The sequence below is a fragment of the Equus przewalskii genome, chromosome 15 (assembly GCF_037783145.1).
Source record: "Equus przewalskii isolate Varuska chromosome 15, EquPr2, whole genome shotgun sequence".
Lineage (NCBI taxonomy): Eukaryota > Metazoa > Chordata > Mammalia > Perissodactyla > Equidae > Equus > Equus przewalskii.
In genome coordinates this window covers 5,229,355-5,251,755 of record NC_091845.1, presented here as the reverse complement: position 1 = coordinate 5,251,755, position 22,401 = coordinate 5,229,355, and the positions used below count along the sequence as shown (strand labels likewise).

Below are 22,401 nucleotides of genomic sequence, written 5' to 3'. Positions count from 1 at the left end.
TCTCTTTATAAGAGGACACGATTGGAAACATTGGTTATATGACCAAAGCTTTGACTGGAATGACAGATTTGAGAAAAACATGCAGACTCAGGTATGACAAGACAGCTAAGGGACAAAAGTTGATGTTATGACATAAACTCACTTGGAAATATTGGCCTGGTAGCTTGCTTACAGGGTTCCCAGTAACTTTACCAGGTGAGTAAAGACCTTCTTTAACCTGGCAGGTGCAAGGAATCTCAAAAGAGAGGAATCCACCCAAATCTATAGGTATTGCAGGCAGAGTCTGATGACAAGTCCTTGTCTTTGCTTGGCCTGGCCTTGAGAGGCCTTTAACGTTCAATCTGAGATTCCTTATAAAAAGTTCCAGCAAAGCAGTTTTAAAAGAGCCTAAATGATCAGGGCTATTCTTGCTGTACTTATATAAATTGAGCCAAGTTTACTGAAACTAGACTTACTTGGCAAACCAGTTTCTCTTAATTTGGTCATCTTTTGTAAAAAATGAGGGTGATTTTAGAGAGAAAAATTATGTTTCAGTAAAAACTATAGTACACACTTGTGGATATTAGATTCTAGTTCTGTAAACTGTCTTTGAGGTTTTTGTTTTCTATCTGTAAACCGGCTATTACACTTCCTTGTTGACTTGGACCCCCAAGCCTGGAAGGACAACTGGATTACTAGAATTTCTCAGATGCTGGCAAAGGCAAGTAATCTTTGTAGAGGTTGAATATGTCATCCCATACCTTATTTAGTGCATGACCATAAGGATCTCTTGATAATTCTGGTTTATAATGTCTACACTGGTTTTCAGGACTGTTCTCTTGGATTCCCCAAGGGATTCGATCTATTCTTCAGGGACTATTAAAATGTGGGTTGTATTCTTCTGGCCAGATATCTGAGGATAAAATGTGCTTTTAGATGTTGGACTAAAACTGTTGAATGAGGTGCAAAAATTCTAATAATGTAAAATTAAAAATATAACCCAGTACCCAAGAGTATTTTCAATCTTACGTTGAAAAATTTCATTCCTCAGTTTCCTTATCTTTGCTGCCTTTCAGCAGGAAGTAGCCAAAATGATTGACACTCCACTTCCTATAAGAACGAGGAAGGGAAAAAAGACAGTAGGGATTGAAGCCGGGCACCTAAGGATTACTATAAATATTCAATAAGATTACCTTTCAACCTTGTTATGAAAATAAGTTAAACTTGTCAATTTGCTGTTTTCCTGTTTAACCTCAGGGGTAACTCAAGGGTCACAAGGATTTACGAGCTTGTTTTACAGAATAAAGAGAATGCCTTCAAGGATTACCAGATAAGCAGCCCCAGTTGCTGTTGATGCCCAGAAGTCAGATGGCCCAGGGACTTACTGGAAGTGAAAGAAACATGATTACCCCCTTGTTTCTCCAAAAATCCTCTTGCTACACCTCTTAGCTCTATTAAAAACCCCTGCTTTCTTCTCTTGTTAAGGTGGATTTGAGAGAACCCACACTCTTGCTTTCTCTTCTTGGCCAATTCAAATAAACCTTTCTCCATCTCTGAAAAAAAAAAAAAAAAAACAAGAAAAGAAAAAGAAACCAGTAACAGTAAGATTGCTAGAAAAATCCCAATATTTAGAAATTAAACACACACTTCTGAATAACACATGGGTCAAAGTAGTAGTCTCAAGAAAAATTTTAAAATATTTTGAACTAAATGGAGCTCACAACAGAGGTCTGGGTCATAGATATTCATTTGGGAGTCACTGGTATAGAATGACATTTAAAGCTATAGGTTCAGGTAGAGAAAATACAGAGGAGAAAGTGTACCCAGAATGGAATCTTGAGGAACTCCAACATTTAGCAGTCTGGTAGAGAAGGTGCAGCAGAGAACTAGAAGCTGATACCATAAAAGTTATCCCATAATTATTTCCTGTAAGTTTTCTGAATATCAATCTTGCTATAAAACAGATACTCGGATGATTGACTGTTGTGGAGTATTTCAGAGCAGTGGTTCTTGAAAAGCCTAATATTTTAATATCTATATTTACCCTTGGATCATAAAGTACATTTAATGTAATACGATAATCATAACAAAATCAGACAGAATTTTCAAAAAGCTTATTGGCTGAAAAGTAAATGGTGTAGGGGTAAGGGAAGGATGAAGAAAAAAGTACTTTCTTACTTATAATTCTATAGACTTTGAATATCAGCTTGGATATTTAAAAACAGTAAATAATTTAGTTTATTACATACTTATATGTGAATAAATAACAGAAATGCAAACTTTATACACAATGACACATCATTTCAGTTAGCAAACTGAAAAAGATTAAAAAGTATATGTAACACATGTGGCAAGAACAGTCTTTTCAATAAATGGTTCTGGGAAAACTAGACAGCCACATGTAAAAGAAGGAAACTGGACCACTATCTTATACCAGTCACAAAACTTAACTCAAAATGGATTAAAGACTTGAATGTAAGATCTGAAGCCATAAAACTCCTAGAAGAAAACATAAGGCAGTAAGGTCTTTGACATTGGTCTTGGCAATGATTTTTTGAATTTGACACCAAAAGCAAAAATAAACAAATGAGACTACATCAAACTAAAAAGCTTCTGCACAGCTGAGGAAATCACCAACAGAATGAAAACGCAACCTACTAAATGGGAGAAAATATTTGCACACCATATATCTGATAAGGGGTTAATATCCAAAAGATATAAAGACATCATACACCTTAATAGCAAAAAAACAAACACTGATTAAAAAATGGGCAGAGAGGGGCTGGCCCCGTGGCCGAGTGGTTAAGTTTGCACGCTCCGCTGCAGGCGGCCCAGTGTTTCGTTGGTTCGAATCCTGGACGCGGACATGGCACTGCTCATCAAACCATGCTGAGGCAGCGTCCCACATGCCACAACTAGAAGGACCCACAACGAAGAATATACAACTATGTACTGGGGGGCTTTGGGGAGAAAAAGGAAAAAATAAAATCTTTGAAAAAAAAAAATGGGCAGAGAATCTGAATAGACATTTTTTCAAAAAAAGTCATACAGACGGCCAACAGGTACATGAAAAGGAGCTCAGCATCACTATTCATCAGGGAAATGCAAATCAAAACTACAATGAAATTAGCACCTCACACCTCTTAAAATGGCTATTATCAAAAAGACAAGAAATAACAAGTGTTGATGAGGACATGCAGAAAAGGGAACACTTCTGTACTGTTGGTGGGAATGTAAATTGGTGCAGCCACTATGGAAAACAGTATGAAGGTTCCTCAAAAAATTGAAAATAGAACTACCATATGATCCAGCAATTCCATTTCTGGGTATTTATCTGAGGAAAATGAAAATACTAACTCGAAAAGATACATGCACCCCAACGTTCACTGCAGCATTATTTACAATAGCCAAGATATGGAAACAACCTACATGTCCATCAATGGAGGAAATGATAAAGCAAATGTGACATACATACATATATACACACACACAAGAGAACATTATTCAGCCTTAAAAAAGAAGGAAATCTTGCCATTTGTAACAACGTGAATGGACCTTGTGGGCAGTATGCTAAGTGAAATAAGTCAGACAGGGGAAGACCAAGACAAATACCCTAAATACCAAAATGTGAGCTCAGAGATACAGAGCACAGGTTGGTGAATGCCAGAAGTGGGGGTCGGAGGGTATGTGAAAAAGGTACAAACTTCCAGTTATAAAATAAAGAAGTCATGGGATGTAATATACAGCATGGTGACTACAGTTAATAATACCGTACTGCATATTTGAAAGTTGCTAAGAAAGTAGATCTTAAAAGTTCTCATCACAAGAAAAAAAACTGTATAACTATGTATGGTGATGGATAGTAACTAGACTTATTGTGGAAATCATTCTGCAATATATACAAATACTGAATCATTACGTTGTGTACCTGAAACTAATATCAGGTTATATGTCAACTATATCTCAATAAAAAAAATTACACATGGATATACACCTTCTCCCTTTCTCCCAGTAATCCTACTTTGAGTAATTGATCCTACAGCAATACTCTCACACGTGCTAAATTAAGCAGGTGGAAGCTTATGCATTGCAGCATACACAAAATGGGATATCAAATCGCCACTCAAGAGAGACAGCTCTATTTCTACCACAAAGAACCACCTCCAAAAGATGTTGTTAAGAAAACAAAGTAAGGTACAGAACAGTGTGGGCAGAATGTTGACATGTGTAAAAATATGCTGTATGTATTTACACACGTACTTGTAGGTGTATATGCAGAGCCTGTCTCTGAAAGAATAAATAAGCAATATGCTAATAGCGGCTACCTCTTGGGAGAGACTCGGGAAGGAGGAGGAAGGGAGACTTGTCTTTTACTCTGTACTGTTTGGGGTAATTTTGTTACGGCGTGCACCTATTACCCATTTAACACATACAAACAAGCAACAACCTGAGTTGTTGAGTACCTGAGAGGGGCTGCTACAGCATCAGAGTGAGAAAGGAAACATCAGATAGTTGTGGACATGGAAAGGACAGAACAGGTACCAGCAGCTCAAAGAAGGATGTGCAGGAATAAAGAGTTGGTAGAAGAGAGAACTGGGGAAGGGGAGGGTGTTACAAGGGCCCAAGATGTCTTCCTCTGGGAAGTGTAATAAAGGTTTCAAACTTTTAAAAAATACGTAAACAGCAGAAGCCCTTTCTTGTAAAATGTGAAACCTCAATATGTAAAGTGGTTAAAAGAAATATTTTGTCACATAAATGTACTTAAAAGCTCAAATTTAAACATTTCCTTAAGTCAAACAAGGAGTACAACAATGCTCTCCTGAAAAACATACACTTGAAATAGGAAGTATGGAGGAATCTCTCAGGAAAACCTTTACACAGAGATGGCAAGAGAAGCTCTATACCAAGGTTTGTCCCAAACAGGGGAACACAGCAGCACGAGAAGTGCACCGGTGATCTCCAGCATGTCAAATTGGGCATATGACATGTTCAGGTGTGTTTTTCTTTTAATCTATCTTAATTGCTTTGAAAGCCAGATTAAAAAATAAAACTTGAACCTATTGTTTTTCGTAGTCTGGGAAGCAAGAAAGAACACAATTTGAAAATCTCTGGCCTAGAAAGATTACATATGATGAAAACCTGTGAAATTTACTGAGAAGCTACTTTGTGACTGGATGGCTTCAATTAAGTCTCGTTCTGAGCCAAGTGGGTGCTCTCCTATGGCTCTTATCTCCCCCATCTCCTCCCACAGTTCCCACCCTAGACCTCTGTATCCCAAAAAACAACAGTTCTCAACCTAGCCACAAGGCTTCCTCCCTGACTCTGAGGACTGCCACCCTTCCCATCTGGCCTCAAAGCGCTTTTGCAGACATTAGGATGACAAGATACTGATGGACACAAAGTCTATGCCCCAGATCACCCTCTGTTGGCCTGCATGACTACATAAGTTGGTCTTGTGTTGACTGTCACCTTAATTATTATTACCATTATTAAAAATAATAGCATAAATCCTGGAATGGGAAAAATAGCCATAAAGGACTTAACTGGGACAACTGATAACATTTTAGAATATAGACTATGGATCAGATAATGGCATGTTTCAATATCAAATCTTTCGACCGTGATAACTGTACTATAATTATGAAAGATAATGCCACTGTTCTTAGGAAATACACACTGGAGTATCCAGGGCAAAGAGGCGTGATGTCTCTAATATAGTCTCAAATGATTCAGAAAAAATACATATACACACACTCAGAATGTTATAACAATCAGTGAATCTAGGTAAAGGGTATATAGGATTTTCATGCACTATTTTCCATAAGTTTGAAATTATATAAAAATAAAACATTAAAAAATTATAACAGTTGCTAACATTTATTAGCATGTTAGATGTTAACATTTATTAGATGTTTCCTTCCTATAGGTTTATAGGCATTATCTCATTTAATCCTTTTAAAATCCTAAATAGGTACCATTATTGTTGCTATCTCACAGGTACAGAGGCTATGGAAACTTTCCCCAGGGTCACACAGCTGAGTGGAGACAAGATTTGATCCTAAATTTGCTCCCTTCAAAGCCAAACTCCTAAATGTTGCCTCACCTTATCCTTATTGTATAATCTTTCCCTCCCAACCTTATCACAGAAGCCATTATTTGGATTCCAAGCATTGTTATTCAAGAAAACATCATGAATATTGTCTTATTCTCTTCCCAGGCCTCAGGGCTTTGGAGATTCATTAGTCAGGACTAGAAATGAAAACTTCATTGAGGCCGTCAGCACCAACATCAAGAACCAGAAATCATCCTATAACCTTAATTTTCCTTTTCTAAAAACCAAACCTTGAAATACAGTCAGTTCAGTTGCACTTAGGTACGTCCAATTTTAGGGACGGTTCACAATGAAATGATTTTCAACTACTTTTATCGTACATAAAACTCACGCTGAAGGGATATCTTCCTTTCCTGGAGAGACTGAAAGCTCAACACCAAAGATCTATTCTACAAGACTTCTGCTCAAGGGCCCTTACTGCATTCCATCCAGGACAGCAGCATCACCATGGACCAAACACCAAGGCATGGGAATAGCCCCACTCTATGGAATAGGGACGCTAGAATGGGCCTTAGGAAAACAGAAAGATTATTCTTATACCAATACAGGGGGAAATGTGCACTCCCTTTTGATATACACACTAGCTACTGACAGAGTCTCCTGGGGGAACTTTCTATGTTCTCATCTGCTCTCAGATGGTTTTGAAACCATAATGTAATAGCCATGGTTAAACGCAGTGTTAGCTTCTTTCCCAGAGTTGGGAGTTATATAGGCAGGATCCTAATACCTATTACGTAAAATTATAAAGGACCTATTTTTAAGTCATAATCAGCAAGTAAGAACAAAGTAAAAGAGAAAAAATAATTTAGCTATATAAAGTTCCTAATTCTGAGGAATACTAAAACGTCATTAATGTTGGGCCCTTTACTTCTGAATTTCCAAACACTCAGATATGTGTTTCCTACTTAGTGTGAAGCTAAAATAATGACAAGTGTATAAACTTCTGTATTTATGATAAAATATGCAATACAGACATAACGGAAATATAATGTTTAACTTCTTTCATTTTACTTATTAGAACTCTTCTATGCTTAGTTTATCATAGTCCATAAAATCCCTTTTAAGAGTGGGAAAACAGTATAGAAATGATCTGGTTACTCTAACATACTGTTCACTTATACTGTGCTTAAAGTAAACAGTAACTAAAAGGAATCCTTTTACTTATTCACTCAAGTATCTGTCCACTCTGGTATTCTCTCAAAATCATATTATGTAACTAATGTTTCATGGGCCATTTATCTCTGTTCATGTTTTTTGGTTTGGCCTTTTGATTCAGCTTGTTGAGATAACTATGAATCTCTAATCTGTGTGTCATCAACATATTATCCCTTCCTCCCAGAGTGCTGGACCATGATTTCAATACACCTATCTTCTCTTTGTTCAATGGGCCAAAGGCAGGTTCAGAGCCCTGGGGAAGACTAAACTTCCCAGAAGCGAATATCAATTAGTTAACAGTAACAACAATACTGGTAATAGTTATTATATATAGATAATTAACACATACTGAACATTAGTATGTGCCAGGCACTGTTTTAAGCACTTTACAAGCAACAGCCCACTGATTCCTCACAATAATCTTATGATGTAACTACTAGTATTATGTACATATTCTAAATGAAAAAAACGAGGCATTGAAAAGTCAATTTTCCAAGATCAAAAAAGCTACAAAGTAGGGCAATGGATCTGACTTTAAGTGGGGTCCATACTTTTAACTACCAGGACATATTGCCTCTCAGTTTGGAAGCACATAAGTAATAAAATGTACTTCATCCCAATAGTTTGAAACAACAGTTTAGACTTTTGCATTAAAAGTAAGTAAATTCTGGGGCCGGCCCCATGGCCAAGTGGTTAAAGTTCTTCATGCTCTGCTTCGGTGGCCCAGGTTTGTGGGTTCGGATCCCAGGAGCCGACCTACTCCACTCATCAGCCATGCTGTGGAGGCATCCCACATACAAAGTGGAGGAAGACTGGCATGGATGTTAGCTCAGGGCAAATCTTCCTCACCAAAAAAAAAAGAAAAAAAAAAAGGATTGGCAACAGATGTCAGCTCAGGGAGAATCTTCCTCACAAAAGAAAAAAATAAAAAGTAAGTTAGTTCAATAAACGTAAACTTTTTCTTCCTTTATATTTCAAAGAAAAAATGAAGTTGTACAGTACTTGATGCCCAAGAAGCACAACTCTTAGTGAAACTCTCAGGCAGGTTTGTTTTTGGAAAGGATTCAGGGAAGGGAGGGCTGCACTTGGGCAGGTGGCTGGAACCAAGTGGGACTGGTGCAGGTACCTGAATGCGCTGAGGTGAGGCTACCGCAGAGTCAGTGGAGATTATCTGGATGCGCGGGGAGGGGCTGGTCATCCCTGGAGATTCCGGCCGAGAGGTCTGTGTACGTGGTACCTGTGGGCGAGAAGTGGGCTGGATCACAAGAGAGCTCAGAAAGATGCCCAGTAGTGGTCTCAGGACCATGCCTCTTGCTTTTGCTGTGGTTTTGAGTGATAAACTTGTGTAGCTCTGGAATATGAACCCAAGATGACAAAAGAATCAATGAGATATTGCCACAGAATGGCCCTTAGAAAACAGAATCTTAAAATAGCTGTTTCTAATGTTAAACATGCAATAAAAAAAACCAAAAGAATTTTCAGATCTGTTCTGCACAACTTAAATAAAATAAAAAGCTACCAAAATATCTTTTTAGCAATGATCTTTGAATTTTTTCACTGTCTCTAAAACCAGCTGTAAAACATTCCTGTAAGACCACAGTTTCCAGAAGAAAGGCTCTCACAACACTGTAGAGGATTGCAAACAGAACCAGCATTACAGTGAAAAACTACTGGGATTAGTACTTGTGAAACAGTCCTGGCAACATCCCAGCCCCATCTCAGTGGGGCTGAGTAATAGCAAGGTCTATAATTTAGTCAATATCCACCAAAGGCAAGGTTCAAGGTTCTGAATAGTCACCCGGGTACCTAAAGTAGGCAGATATTATTTCTCTTTGAACAAAGGTATGTTATGAACCAGTGAATTACAAAATTCCAAAAAACAGAAGAGAAGGAAATGCCTCTTAATTCATTCTATGAGACCATTATTACCTGATACCAAAACCAGACAAAGATATCACAGGAAAAGAAAACTATACACCAGTATTCCTTATGAATATAGATGCAACAATCCTCAACAAAACACCAGCAAACTGAACTCAGAAGCATATAAAGGATTATACACCATGACTAAAGCGGAATTTATCCCAGTAATGCAAGGTTGGTTCAACATATGAATCAAACAACGTAACACATCATATTAAAAGAATAGAGGACAAAAGCCACATTATTTCAACCATCTCAACTGACACAGAAAAATCATCTGACAAAATCCAACATCCTTTCATGATAAAAACACTCAACAAAATTGGAATAGAAGGAAAGTTCTCAACCCGATAAAGAGTATCGATAAAATATTCATAGCTAACACAGTACTTAATGGTAAAAGACTGACAGCTTTCTTGCTAAGATTAGGAATAAGGCAAAGATGTCTGCTTTCACATCTACTCGACATTGCACTGGAAGTTTCAGCCAGGGCAATTAGGAAAGAAAAAGAATAAAAGCATCCAGATTTGAAAAGGAAGAAGGAAAACAATCTCTCTTTGCAGATGACCTCATCTTGTATAAAGAAGAGTCTAAAGAATCCACAAAAAAACTATTAGAGCTGGTAAATGAGTTCCCAGGTTGAAGGATAAAAGATCAATATATAAAAATCAATTGTACTTCTTTCTTTCTTTTTTTGTTTTGAGGAAGATTGGTCCTGAGTTAACATCTGTTGCCAATCTTCCTCTTTTTGCTTGAGGAAGATTGTCACTGAGCTAACATCTGTGCCAATCTTCCTCTACTTTATGTGGGATGTTACCACAGCGTGGCTTGACAAGCAGTGCTAGGTCCGCGCCCAGGATCTGAACTTGCAAACCCTGGGCCACCAAAGCAGAGTGCACAAACTTAACCACCATGCCACCAGGCCAGCTCCTATATTTCTATACATTAGCAAAGAACAATCAGAAAAATGAAATTAAGGAATCCCACTGACTATAGTTTCAAAAAGAAGAAAATACTTAGGAATAGATTTAACAAAATAAGTGTAAGACTTGTACACTGAAAACCACAAAACATTACGAAAGAAATTTAAGCAGACTTAGATAAATGTAAAGATATTTGTATTCACGGATCAGAAGAATTAATAAATTGAGCTATAGGTTCAATGTAATTGCTAACAAAACTCCAGCTGCCTTTATTGCATAAATTGACAAGCTGATCCTAAAATTCTTATGTAAATACAAAGGATTCAGAATAGCCAAGACAATCTTGAAAAATAACAAAGTTGGAGGACTCACACTTACTGATTTCAAAATTTATTACAAAGCTATAGTAACCAAACAGTGTGGCACTGGCATAAAAACAGACACATAAACTAATAAAATAGAATAAAGAGGCCAGAAATAAACTCTCACATATATGGTCAAATGATTTTCCACAAAAATGCCATGATAATTCAGTGAGGAAAGAATAATCTTTTTAACAAACGGTGATGGGACAACTGGACAAAATATGCAGGAGAATGAAATTGGACCCCTCCTTCATACTACATAGGAAAACGTTAACTTGAGAGAGAATTCTGGGAAGATGATGGAGTAGGAAGCACCAGGAACCTGTTCCTCACTGGTGGAACCTATCTGACAAGATATTTTGGACCTCTGGAGTCTACTGAAGGTTTGCACAATAAATTGTGGTTAATTTTGGTCAACTTCAGCTCTTAGCACAGTAGCAGCTACTCATCCTCCACCTCCACCCTGAAGCACGCAGCTGTGCATGTGTTCCTGGAGCAGCTTGCACATAGCTTGAGGGAGCCAGCATAGGCAAAAAGGACCTTTGTCTTCCAAATAGTGGGGATCTGTGCTCTAACCACTGATTGCTGCTTCTGATCACAGAGGTGAAGACAAAGAGGGGGCAGCCATTGTCACTATACTTCCACCTATTGTTGCATGCTCCTCCATCTCTGGCTGAAGTGACTTCCAGGGGACTTTAAGGGCTGGACTGTTTCTTCCCACTGTGTATTATTCTCTTTTTGGAGTCAGACATTAAAGACTAGGACATTCAAAAGCAACTGCATATGCAGGGGAAATTAGAAAGTGACGACACATGCCCAGGCAAAGGCACAGGTTTAGAAAAGATCTTAGAAGACCTTATGTTTACATGTCAGAATGATCCTTGGCACAGAGGCAACCTACAAGATAAACAAATAAAACAACAACAATAGTAACAAAACACCAGCAAATTTTGGGAAAGGCAGTGAATCTGATTTCCAGAGGTACCGCATTACTGGAGTCAACGTTCAGTTTTTAACAATAACAAAAAATCACAAGGCGTTCAAAGAAACAGGAAAGTATGGCCCACTCAAATAAAATAAATCAACAAAACTATCGCTGAAAAATGTCTGATGTCAGTCTACCAGACACAAACTTAAAAGCAAATATGTAAAAGATACTCAGAGCATTAAGGAAAGATGTGGAAAAAGTCAGAAAATGATTTATGGGTAAAATGGAAATATCAATAAAGAGATAGAAAACCTACAAAGACAACAAAAGAAATTCTGGAGCTTGGGGCCAGCCCCATGGCGTAGTGGTTAAGTTCAGTGCATTCCACTTCAGTGGCCCAGGTTCGTGGGTTTGGATGCTGGGTATAGTCTATGCCACTTGCCACCTATGCTGTGGTGGTGACCCATATATAAACTGGAGGAAGACTGGCAACAGATGTTAGCTCAGGGCTAATCTTCCTGAGAAAAACAAAAAATAAACTATAAACAATTTAAAAAAAGAAATTCTAGAGCTAAAAAGTACAATAACTGAAAGGAGAAATTCACTAGACGGATTCAAAGGCAAATCTGAACAAGCAGAAGAATCAACGAACTTGAAGACAGCACAATGGAAATTGTGAAGTGTGAGGACTAGAAAGAAAAACGACTGAAGAAAAGTGATCAGAGCCTTAGAGGCCTGTAGAACACCAACAAATGGCCCAACATATGCATTGTGGGAGTCCCTGAAGAAGAAGAGTGAAAGGGGCAGAGAATATTTGAAAAATTAAGAGCTGAAAACTTCTAAATTTGATGAAGGACAAGACTATAAACATTGAAAAAGCTCAACAAGCTCCAAGTAAGAGGAACCCAAAGACACATTATAATCAAACTTTCAAAAAACAAAGACAAAGAGAGAATCTTGAAAAAGCAAGAGAGAAGGAAATTATCACACATAAAGAATCCTCAATTAGATTACTTGCAGATTTCTCATCAGAAACTATGGAGGCCAGAAAACAGTGTGACTATATATTCAAAGCACTCAAAGAAAAAAAAACTGTCAACCAAGAATCCTGTACCTGGCAAAACTTCAAAAAGTCAGGGAGAAATCAAGACATTCCCAGATGAACAAAAGCTGAGTGAGTTCGTGAGCCCTAGACCTGCTCTGCAAAAAATGCTCAAAGGAGTCCTGCAAGGTGAAATGAAAAGACATTAGACCTAATTCAAAGACAAGTGGAGAAATAACGATCTCAATAAGTGTACACACATGGGCAATTATAAAAGCTAGTACTGGGGCCAGCCTGGTGGTGCCACAGTTAAGTCTGCACGTTCCCCTTCGGTGGCCTGGGGTTCACTGGTTCAGATCCTGGGTGCAGATCTACACACTGCTTGGCAAGCCATGCTGTGGCAGGCACCCTACATATAAAAAGTAGAGGAAGATTGGTATGGATGTTAGCTCAGGGCCAGTCTTCCTCAGCAAAAAGAGGAGGATTCACAGCAGGTGTTAGCTCAGGGCTAATCTTCCTCAAAAAAAGTAAAAAAAAAAAAAAAAACAAGTAAAAAAAATAGCTAGTATTATCGTAATGATAGTTTGTAACTGTATTTTTTGTTTTCTACATAATTTAAGACACTAACATATTTAAAGAAAAACAAAACCATCTTTAGTATAAAAGCTGGCATTATTATAACTCTGGTTTGAAACTCCAAATCTTTGATCTACATAATTTAGGAGACTAATGCATTTAAAAGAATTACTAATTTATGTTTTGGGGCACACAATGTATAGATTTAATTGTGTGACATCGACAACCAAAAGGGGTAGGAACACAGCTGTAAAGGAAGAAAGTTGTTTCATGTCATTGAAGTTAAGCTGGTATAAATTGAAACTAGAGTGTTATAACTTCAGGATGTTAAATACAATCCCCATGGAGACCACAAAAAAACCCTAGCTATAGAATATATACAAAAGGAAATGAAAAAGGTTTTAAGCATTTCACCACAAAAAATCAACTAAACACAAAAGAAGACAAAAATGCAAGAAATGAGAAACAAAAAGCTAAAAGACATATATAATACAAACAGCAAAATGACAGAAGTCCCTCTTTATCAGTGATTACTTTAAATGTAAATGGATAAAACTCTCTAATCAAAAGAGAGATAGGCAGAATGTATACAAACTCATGATTAAACAATATGCTGTCTCCAAGAGACTCATTTTAGAACAAAGGACACAAATAGATTGCAAATGAAAGGAAGGAAAAAGATATTCCATGCAAATAGTAACCAAAAGAGAGCAGAGGTGGCTATACCAATACCAAATAAAATGGAGTTTAAATTTTAAAAGGTTACAAGAGACAAAGAAGGACACTATATATTAACAAAAGGTTCACCACAGCACGAAGATATGACAATTACAAACACCTACACACCTAATAACAGGCCAGGAAAATATGTGAAGCAAAAACTTTGAAAACTGAAGTGGGAAATACAGTTCTGCAATAATAGTTGCATGCTTCACTATCGCAATCTCCATAACAACCAGACAGAAAATATGTAAGGAAAGAGAGGACTTAAACAACAACAGACCAACTAGGTCTAACAATCTACACAGAACACTCTACCCAGAAAAAATAAATACATTCTTGTCAAGTGCACATGGGACATTCTCTGGGACAGCCCACATATTAGGCCACAAATTAAGTCTCAATGGATTTTAAAGGATAGATAACAAATTATCTTCTCTGACCATAATAGAATGAAGTCAGAAATCACCAACAGAAGGAAAGTGGAAAATTCACAAATTTGTAGGAATTAAAAACATACTCTTAACCAATGGATCAAACAGGAAATCACAAGACAAATTAGGAAAAACTTAGAGACAAATGAAAATGAAAACACAACATGCCAAAACTTATGAGACATTGGGAAGGCAGCGATAAGGGGAGAATTTATGAGCTACAAATGCTTACATTAAAAAACAAGAAAGGGGCCAGCCCGGTGGCGCAGCAGTTAAGTTCGTACGTTCTGCTTCTTGGCAGCTGGGGGCTCACTGGTTTGGATCCTGGGTGTGGACATGGCACTGTTTGGCAAAAGCCATGCTGTGGTAGGCATCCCATGTATAAAGTAGAGGAAGATGGGCATGGATGTTAGCTCAGGGCCAGTCTTCCTCAGCAAAAAGAGGAGGATTGGCAGTAGTTAGCTCAGGGCTAATCTTGCTAAAAAAATAAATAAATAAAATAAATAAAAAACAAGAAAGATCTCAAATGAACAACCTAACTTTATAACTTAAGGGACTAGAAGAAGAAGAAAAAACTAAACCCAAAGCTAGCAGGAGAAAAAAATAATAAAGATTACAGCAGAGATAAACTAGAGAAAATCAACAAAACCAAAAGTTGGTTCTTTGAAAGGTCAACAAAATTGAGAAAACTTTAGCTAGATGGACTAAGCGGGGGAAAAAAAGAGAGAAGAATCAAACTGCTAAAATCAGAAATGAAAGTGAGGACACTACTATCAATTCTACAGAAATATAAGGATTATAAAAGAATGCTATGAACAACTGTATGCCAACAAACTGGATAACCTAGATGAAATGGACAAATTCCTAGAAACACAAAATCTACCATAACTAAATCTTGAAGAAATAAAAAACATGAATAGCCCTATAACTACTAGAGAGATTAACTCAATAATAAAAAATCTTCCTGCAAAACAAACCACAAAACACAAACCAAAAAACCCTGGACTTCATGGCTTCACTGGTGACTTCTATCAAACATTTAAAGAAGAACTAGTACCAAGTCTTCTCAAACTTTTCCAAAAAATTGAAGAGAAAGGAATACTTCCTAACTCTTTCTTATGAAGCCAACATTACCCTGATACCAAAGCCAGACAGAAACACTACAAGAAAAGAAAACTACACACCAATATCTCCTATAAAACTCTGATACAAAAACCCTCAATAAATACTGGCAAACAGAATTCAGCAGCATATTAAAAGGATTATACACCATGACACCAAATGGGATCTATTCCTGGAATGCAAGGATAGTTCAACATACAGACCTCAAATCAATGTAATACATCACATTAACAGAATGAAGGAAAATTCCACAATGGATCATCTCAACAGCTGGACAAGAAGCATTTGACAAAACTCAACACCTTTTCATGATGAAAACATTCAACTAGGAAAAGAAGGAAACTCTACATAATAAAAGCCATGTATGAAAAACCCACAGTGAACAGCATACTCAATGGTGAAAGACTGAAAGGTTTCCGTCTAAGATGAAGAACAAAGGAAGAATGCCTGCTTTCATCACTTCTACTTAACATAGTAGTGGAAGTTCTAATCAGAGTAATTAGGCAAGGCAAGGAAAGCAAAGGCATCCAAATTGGAAAGGAAGAAGTGAAATTATCTCTGCAGATGGTATGACCGTATACAAAGAAAATCCTAAAGACTCCACACACACACACACAAAACTGTCAGAATAAATGAATCCAGCAAAGTAGCAGGATACAAAGTCAACACACAAAAAGCAGTAGCATTTCTATATGTAAATATCTGAAAAGGAACTTACATAGACAATTCCATTTACAATAGCATCAAAAATAATAAAATACTTAGAAATTAACTGAATCAAGGAAGTGAAAAACCTGTACAATAGTCTTCCCTTATCTGTGGTTTTGCTTTCCATGGTTTCAGTTACCCGCAATCAACCACGGTCAAAAGAATTAAATGGAAAATTCCAGAAATAAACAATTCATTAATTTTAAATTGCATGCCATTCTGAGTAGCGTGATGAAATCTCACGCCATCCTGCTTTGTCCCAACTGGGATGTGAATCATCCCCTTGTCCAGTATATCCACTATTGTATACACTACCTGACCATTAGTTGCTTAGAAGCCATCTCGGTTACGAGACTGTCTCAGTATTGCAGTACTTGTGTTAACGCAGCCTTTATGTTATTAATAGCCCAAAAGCACAAGAGCAATGACGTTAGCAATTTGAATATGCCAAAGAGAAGCCAAAAAATGCTTCCTTTAAGTGAAAAGGTCTAAATAAGGAAAGAAAAAAATCGTATGCTGAGGTTGCTAAGATCTATGGTAACTTTTATTACAGAATATTGTTATAATTGTTCTATTTTATTACTAGTTATTGTCGTTAATCTCTTACTATGCCAAACTTATAAACTGAACTTCACCACAGGTATATGTGATTAGGAAAAAACATAGTATACACAGGGTTTGCTGCTATCTGCAGTTTCAGGCATTCACTGAGGGTCTTAGAACATATCCCCCACAGATAAGGGGGAAGTACTACACAATGAAAACTACAAAACACTGCTGAAAAATATTAAAGACAAATAAATGGAAACACATTCAATGTCTGTGGATTGGAGCACTTAATACTGCTAAGATGTCAATACTACCCAAAGTGAAATGAACCATGAAGATATAGTTAAATGATTTTTTTTCCTACTTTTTCTCCCCAAATTCCCCCAGTCCATAGTTGTATATTATTAGTTGTGGGTCCTTGTAGTTGTGGCATGTGGGACACTGCCTCAGCATGGCCTAATGAGCGGTGCCACGTCTGCACCCACGATCCGAACCAGTGAAACCTTGGGCGTCTGAAGTGGAGCGCATGAACTTAACCACTCAGCCACGGGGCCGGCCCCTGGATAAATGATTTTTGACAACAATGCCAAGACCATTAACAGGGAAAGGACAGTCTTTGCAACAAATGGTGCTGGGAAAACTGGATATCCAAGTGCAAAAGAATGAAGTTAGATGCCTTACTTAACACCATATACAATAATTAACTCAAAATGGATCGAAGATCTAAATATAAGACGTAAAACTATAAAACTCTTAGAAGAAAACAAAGGAAAAAAGCATCAAACCATTGTATTTAGCAATGATTTCATGGATATGACACCAAAGGCACAGGCAACAAAAGAAAAACACAAACTTGGACTTCATAAAAATTTTAAAATCTGTGCATTCAAAGACAATACCAACAGAGTAAAAAGGCAACCAACAGAATGGGAGAAATATTAGGATGGCTGCTATCAAAAAACCCAGAAAACAACAAGCATTGGCTATGGTGTGCAAAAATTGGAACCCTTGTGCACTGTTGAGGGGAATGTAAAATGGTATAGCTGCTGTGGAAAACAGGATGGCAGTTCCACACAAAATTAAACATAGAATTACCACATCATCCAGCAACTCTACTTCTGAGTATATACACAAAAGAACTGAAAGCAGTGCCTTGAAGAGATATTTGTACACATGTGTTCACAGTAGCATTATTCACAACAGTCAAGAGGTGGAAGCAACCCAAATGTCCAAGTACAGATGAATGGATAAACAAAATGTGGTATATTAATAAAAGAAACTTTAACTAAATTGGAGTCAGGAAGATCTGTAGAGGGAGTTCTCATGCCCAGTCATACATTGTCAATGATTTCAAATAGGAAGAGACCAACAGTTCCATTTCTGACAGGAAGTAAAACTACTTTACTACTGAAGAAATATCTCTCTCCTTACCTGGCAATAGCCCAGCCAATGAGAAATGCTGTGGCTCAGCCAATGAAAAGCTGTTGCTGCCCTGAACTGTTATTGTTTTCCCAATGGACTTTCACTTGGAATAGCCCCTCCCTACTCCCCCTTTTTCTCTATAAAGGCAAGCTCTCCTCCTTTGCTTTCTGGATTTGCCTATGGTTTGTCATAGCATGCACATCTCAAATTGAAATTCTTTGTGCTATTCCTGAATAAACTCATTCTGAGAATAAAATAACAAGGTGTATTTGCTTTAACAAGGTGTATTTGCTTTTCAAGCTGACAGTATGGTGTCAAAAGTGGGATCTGAAGGTGACTCCCAGAATCAGGTACCTGCACCGAGCCCCTTGTGCTCATGGCTTCTGTGAGCTGCTGCCTGCTTTTGGTTTGGTGAGTCTCCTTTTGGATTCTGAGCTCTGCACCTTTTGCATTCTGAGTTCTCCAACTTTGTGTGCGACTGGGAGAGGCTTTCTCCTTTCAGGCGAGGAGCTTTGTCTTCCCAATTCAAGGCTCCATCCCTGGGTTCAAGGTGTCAGCCTCGGTGAGTACTCAGTTATTTTCTGAATAACTTCGGGGCTCAGGCTTGCTTAAAATCCAGGAATTTTTCTTTGATTTTCAGATTCCTTTTGGAATCAGGGCTGTGAATCCAACAACTTTGTTTTTAGATTCCTTTGGGGATCAGAGCTAGGACTCTAGTAACTTTCTTGGGTTTTCAGAGGGAATTTCAGAAATGGGATCCTGGTCATCTAAATGTTCTGAGGGAAAGCTTCCTTCAGGGACCTGACTGGGTTTAAGTTTAAGAACTATTGGCTCCTACATGTGCATTTTTAAGTGGGCCAAACGTACCAAAAGCAGTCCAGAATTGCAACAGCCATTATAGGGAACTTTCAATCTCCCCAAACTTGCTTTTCTTAAAACCAAGTTAGAAGACCATGGCTCTAAAGTTAAGCAAAACAAATGGTATGTCTATTTTAATTGGTACCTGGAAGCTTCTGAACATGTACAAAACTCTGTAACTGCCTCACTACAAGATACCTTGTGTAAATGGGCTGAAACAACTAAAAAAGTCAGGGAGAACACAGTGGCTTCTGAAGCGTTCGGTTCCCCTCTCCCGTCTTCTTTGTCTCAAGCATCATCTTGTTTGTCTTCCCAGACCCCTTTGTCTCAGGCTCCATCCCCAGCAGCCATCTTGTGCTCAGGCTCCACCCCTGACACCATCTTCCTCTTTTCCCCTCTGGGAAAACCTGCACGTTTGAAATCAGACCTTCTGAGGCTTCAAATGCTGAACACCTACTTACTAATTCTGAGTTAACTGGAGCAAATAAACAACCAGAAGGAAAAATTTAAATAGCACTTACCCTAAACTTTCGATAATAGACAAAATGACTCCAAAAACAGTTCTAAAAGAATCCTTACAACATGCCAATAAAAAATCTTTAGTAAAAGATTTGGGCCATCTGAGCAAGTAACGTTAACTTAGCCCATCTACCAGAAATACAATTTGCATCCAACTATTCTTTTGAGTTTTGTACCTGAGACATGGCTAAAATTTTTAAAATAAAAACTATGAGATCTCTGTCTGTATCTGTTTATATGTTATGTATATCTACGTAAGTATGTTATAGAGATGTGATATTTTTCTACCTCCAGATGGTAATGCTACGATTGATTTGTAAAAATCTCTATTTAACTGGCTTGAAATTAAGCATTTATAAATTACGTATTCCTAAATCTCAGAAATATACAGAAACTAACCCAAATGTTTTTCAGGTTCATGTGATCTAGGATTAATCTTTAGTAAATAAAAGCTAGCTTAAAGTTGTTGGTATAAACAAAAAACAGGAATGTCTTCAGAGTTCTTAGTATTGGGTGTAACGCACATGTGCAACTTTTTCACTGCCTGGATTTACTAGTCAAACAGGCTCATGATGTCTCTGTTTCAGAATTTGTCAGCAAAAAAGTAACTTAAGATGATAGTTGGCTATTTAATGTCTAATTCAAGCATGATTGTTTAAAGCAAGTAATTAAAATAAATGTAAGATCAAAGTTTATACCAAGTTAAACTAAATAATAGATAGTCACTGAATACCTAAACATTTTCCAAACAAGATAAAATACTAAAAGATTAATTATTGAACATAGGTTTATCTACTTTTGGCTTCTTATTCCAAAGAAACTAAAGATAAATTTGGGTCTGTTGGTAACCATGTCTTGTGCCACACTAAAAGACTGCATTATTCAAAGGGCATATACCCCTAGAAATTATAAAATGTTATTTATAAATCAGTCCACAATTACTTACTTCTTAGTTTTCACCGGGAATTGGGGATTCAAAGGGTTAAGAATTCTAATACATGTAACTAAAGCTATTTGCAACATAAAGGGAAACACCTCTGTAGGCAAGGAAAGTAGGATGTGTGTTTTGATAAATGAAGGTATAAAAAATAGAAATGTATTTTGCTGAGGAAAAAGAAAGCAATTTTGTCCTAAAAAGAGGCTGGTTATTTTGGAATGAGAAAGAGGAAAACATAGGACAAAATCTAAATGTAAAAGTCAAGTATAGAGAGTTTGTGGAAAGGAATTTTATGAGCATTCGGGACAGGCTAAGACTGGAATGAATGAATTTTAATATTAAAATAAGCTGATGGAAACTTAAAACTTGGTTTTCTTTTCTGTTAAAAGGATAATGCTTTCTTGGGCTATTGGTCTGCTGGTGAAACAGATTGCGAAAGCTCCTTTACCCTTAAGTAATAAGCCTAGTAAATCGAGATTTTGTCAAAATGATTTCCTGTGTTGTTTCTATCAGTTCTTTGATTACTTAAGAAAATTGAGTCTTCTTAGTACTGAAGAAGTTGAGTTTTGCTTACAACTATGTAACCTTTTGTATTTGCCTCTGAAACCTGTTTGTGTTACTGTGGTCAAACAGATACTTGAGTATTATTTCATAATGAGCTGTGATCTTGTTTGATCAAGTGGCCAAACCTTTTGATATTTTTGACAAGCTTCCCAAAATATTCAAATTCTAAGTGAAGTTTTTTCGACCCAGATGTAATTTTGGGATTTTCCAGAGGGCACCCAGGATATCTCAAAAGATTTAATCCTTCTCCTTATAAAAAGAGAGATACTACACTAATTAGATTTATTTGGTATTTCAAATTATGTGAGAAGCATGGCCAAGTATGTGATAACCTTTTTAGGTTATGCTGTATGGGTGAATGTTACTAAAAAAGTGTTCTAGAAATTGTAGGAAATTCCTAAAAATCTGATATATCCTAATATAAGGCTATTACTTGTAATTCTAGTTAGTATCTAAAATGTATGTCACTAAAATATCCAAATTTCCTTAACTCTATGTACCCATTGCCTTTTTAAAAAAGTCTTCTGTCAGTTACAGCTACTGTTTTATTCTGAAGCTTTTACAAATGTTTCATTTTCCAAGAACTCATGGAAAAATACTTTAACAAGTACACTGGAATACACAGGTTTTGATAACTTTAAGATCATAACACTGAATTGGGTGGGAGTTTCTGGAACTTGAGTGAAAGACTGATTGCTCTCATGGTTTGTTTTCCAGATGTAAAGGATCCCTCTTCTCCTCTCCTTTAAGCTATCTATGAATTACAGCAATTTGGTAAAGTTAATCTTTGCAACAAGGGTTGAAACACTTTTCTTCTTCTCTCTACCTGATCCCTCCAGAATTAAAAAAACTCTTAAGTATTCTTTCCATGAATATATATATTTTTTCATAAATTCATCAAGAATCTCCTTATAACAGGACACAATTGGAAATAATGGCTACATTACCAAGACATTGAGTGGAATGTTATATTCAAAAAAGATGTACTTAGACTCAGAAATCACCAGACAGCTTTAAGGATCTGCTTGGAAAAATCAGCCTAGTACCTGCTTGCAAGGTTCCAGCAAAACAATCTTAAAAAAAGAGCTTGTACGGTCAATCACTATTCCTGCTGCATTTATATAAATAATCAGACCAAGTTTAATACAAACAAATTAGTTTTACTATGTTTATCTTTAATAAAAATGGAGATTATTATGGAGAGAAAAATTATGCTTGCATCTTTGTAGATATTAAATTCTAGTCTGTTATCTTTAAGGTTTTGTCATATACCGGTAAGCTGGACTGGATCTTAAATTCTTCTGGTTTTCTTAAATGTCTGGATATGATAATCCAAACTGACATTTCCAATTTTACTGCCCTTGAAATCTTCTTGGAAGGGACTACACTAGGCCCTCCTCACTACCTAGATGGCAGTCAAACCCCAGGGACTTGAGCCTTGGGTACACATCTAACAGCTAAAGAAGGCTCCACGTGACATCTGATCCTGAACAAACACTGGAGACTTTCAAATCAAACTGACTAGGAAGAGAAGCAGTTGACATCTGAGGCAGATAGCTCTCCCA

The 22,401-nt window shown here is 37.1% G+C and overlaps 1 protein-coding gene across 12 annotated transcripts in view; it reads right to left on the bottom strand.

Annotated features, from left to right (window-relative positions):
• Positions 1-22,401, bottom strand: part of NR2C2 (nuclear receptor subfamily 2 group C member 2) — a 135,514-nt gene that overhangs the window by 62,716 nt on the left and 50,397 nt on the right. For all 12 annotated transcript variants that reach the window (XR_011526842.1, XR_011526840.1, XR_011526839.1 and 9 more), the window contains one exon: positions 8,373-8,483. Coding sequence is in view for 8 of the 12 variants with exons in the window: in XM_070574646.1 (XP_070430747.1) it covers positions 8,373-8,483 (111 nt within the window). In the remaining 4 variants the exon portion in view is untranslated. The remainder of the gene's footprint in view (positions 1-8,372; positions 8,484-22,401) is intronic.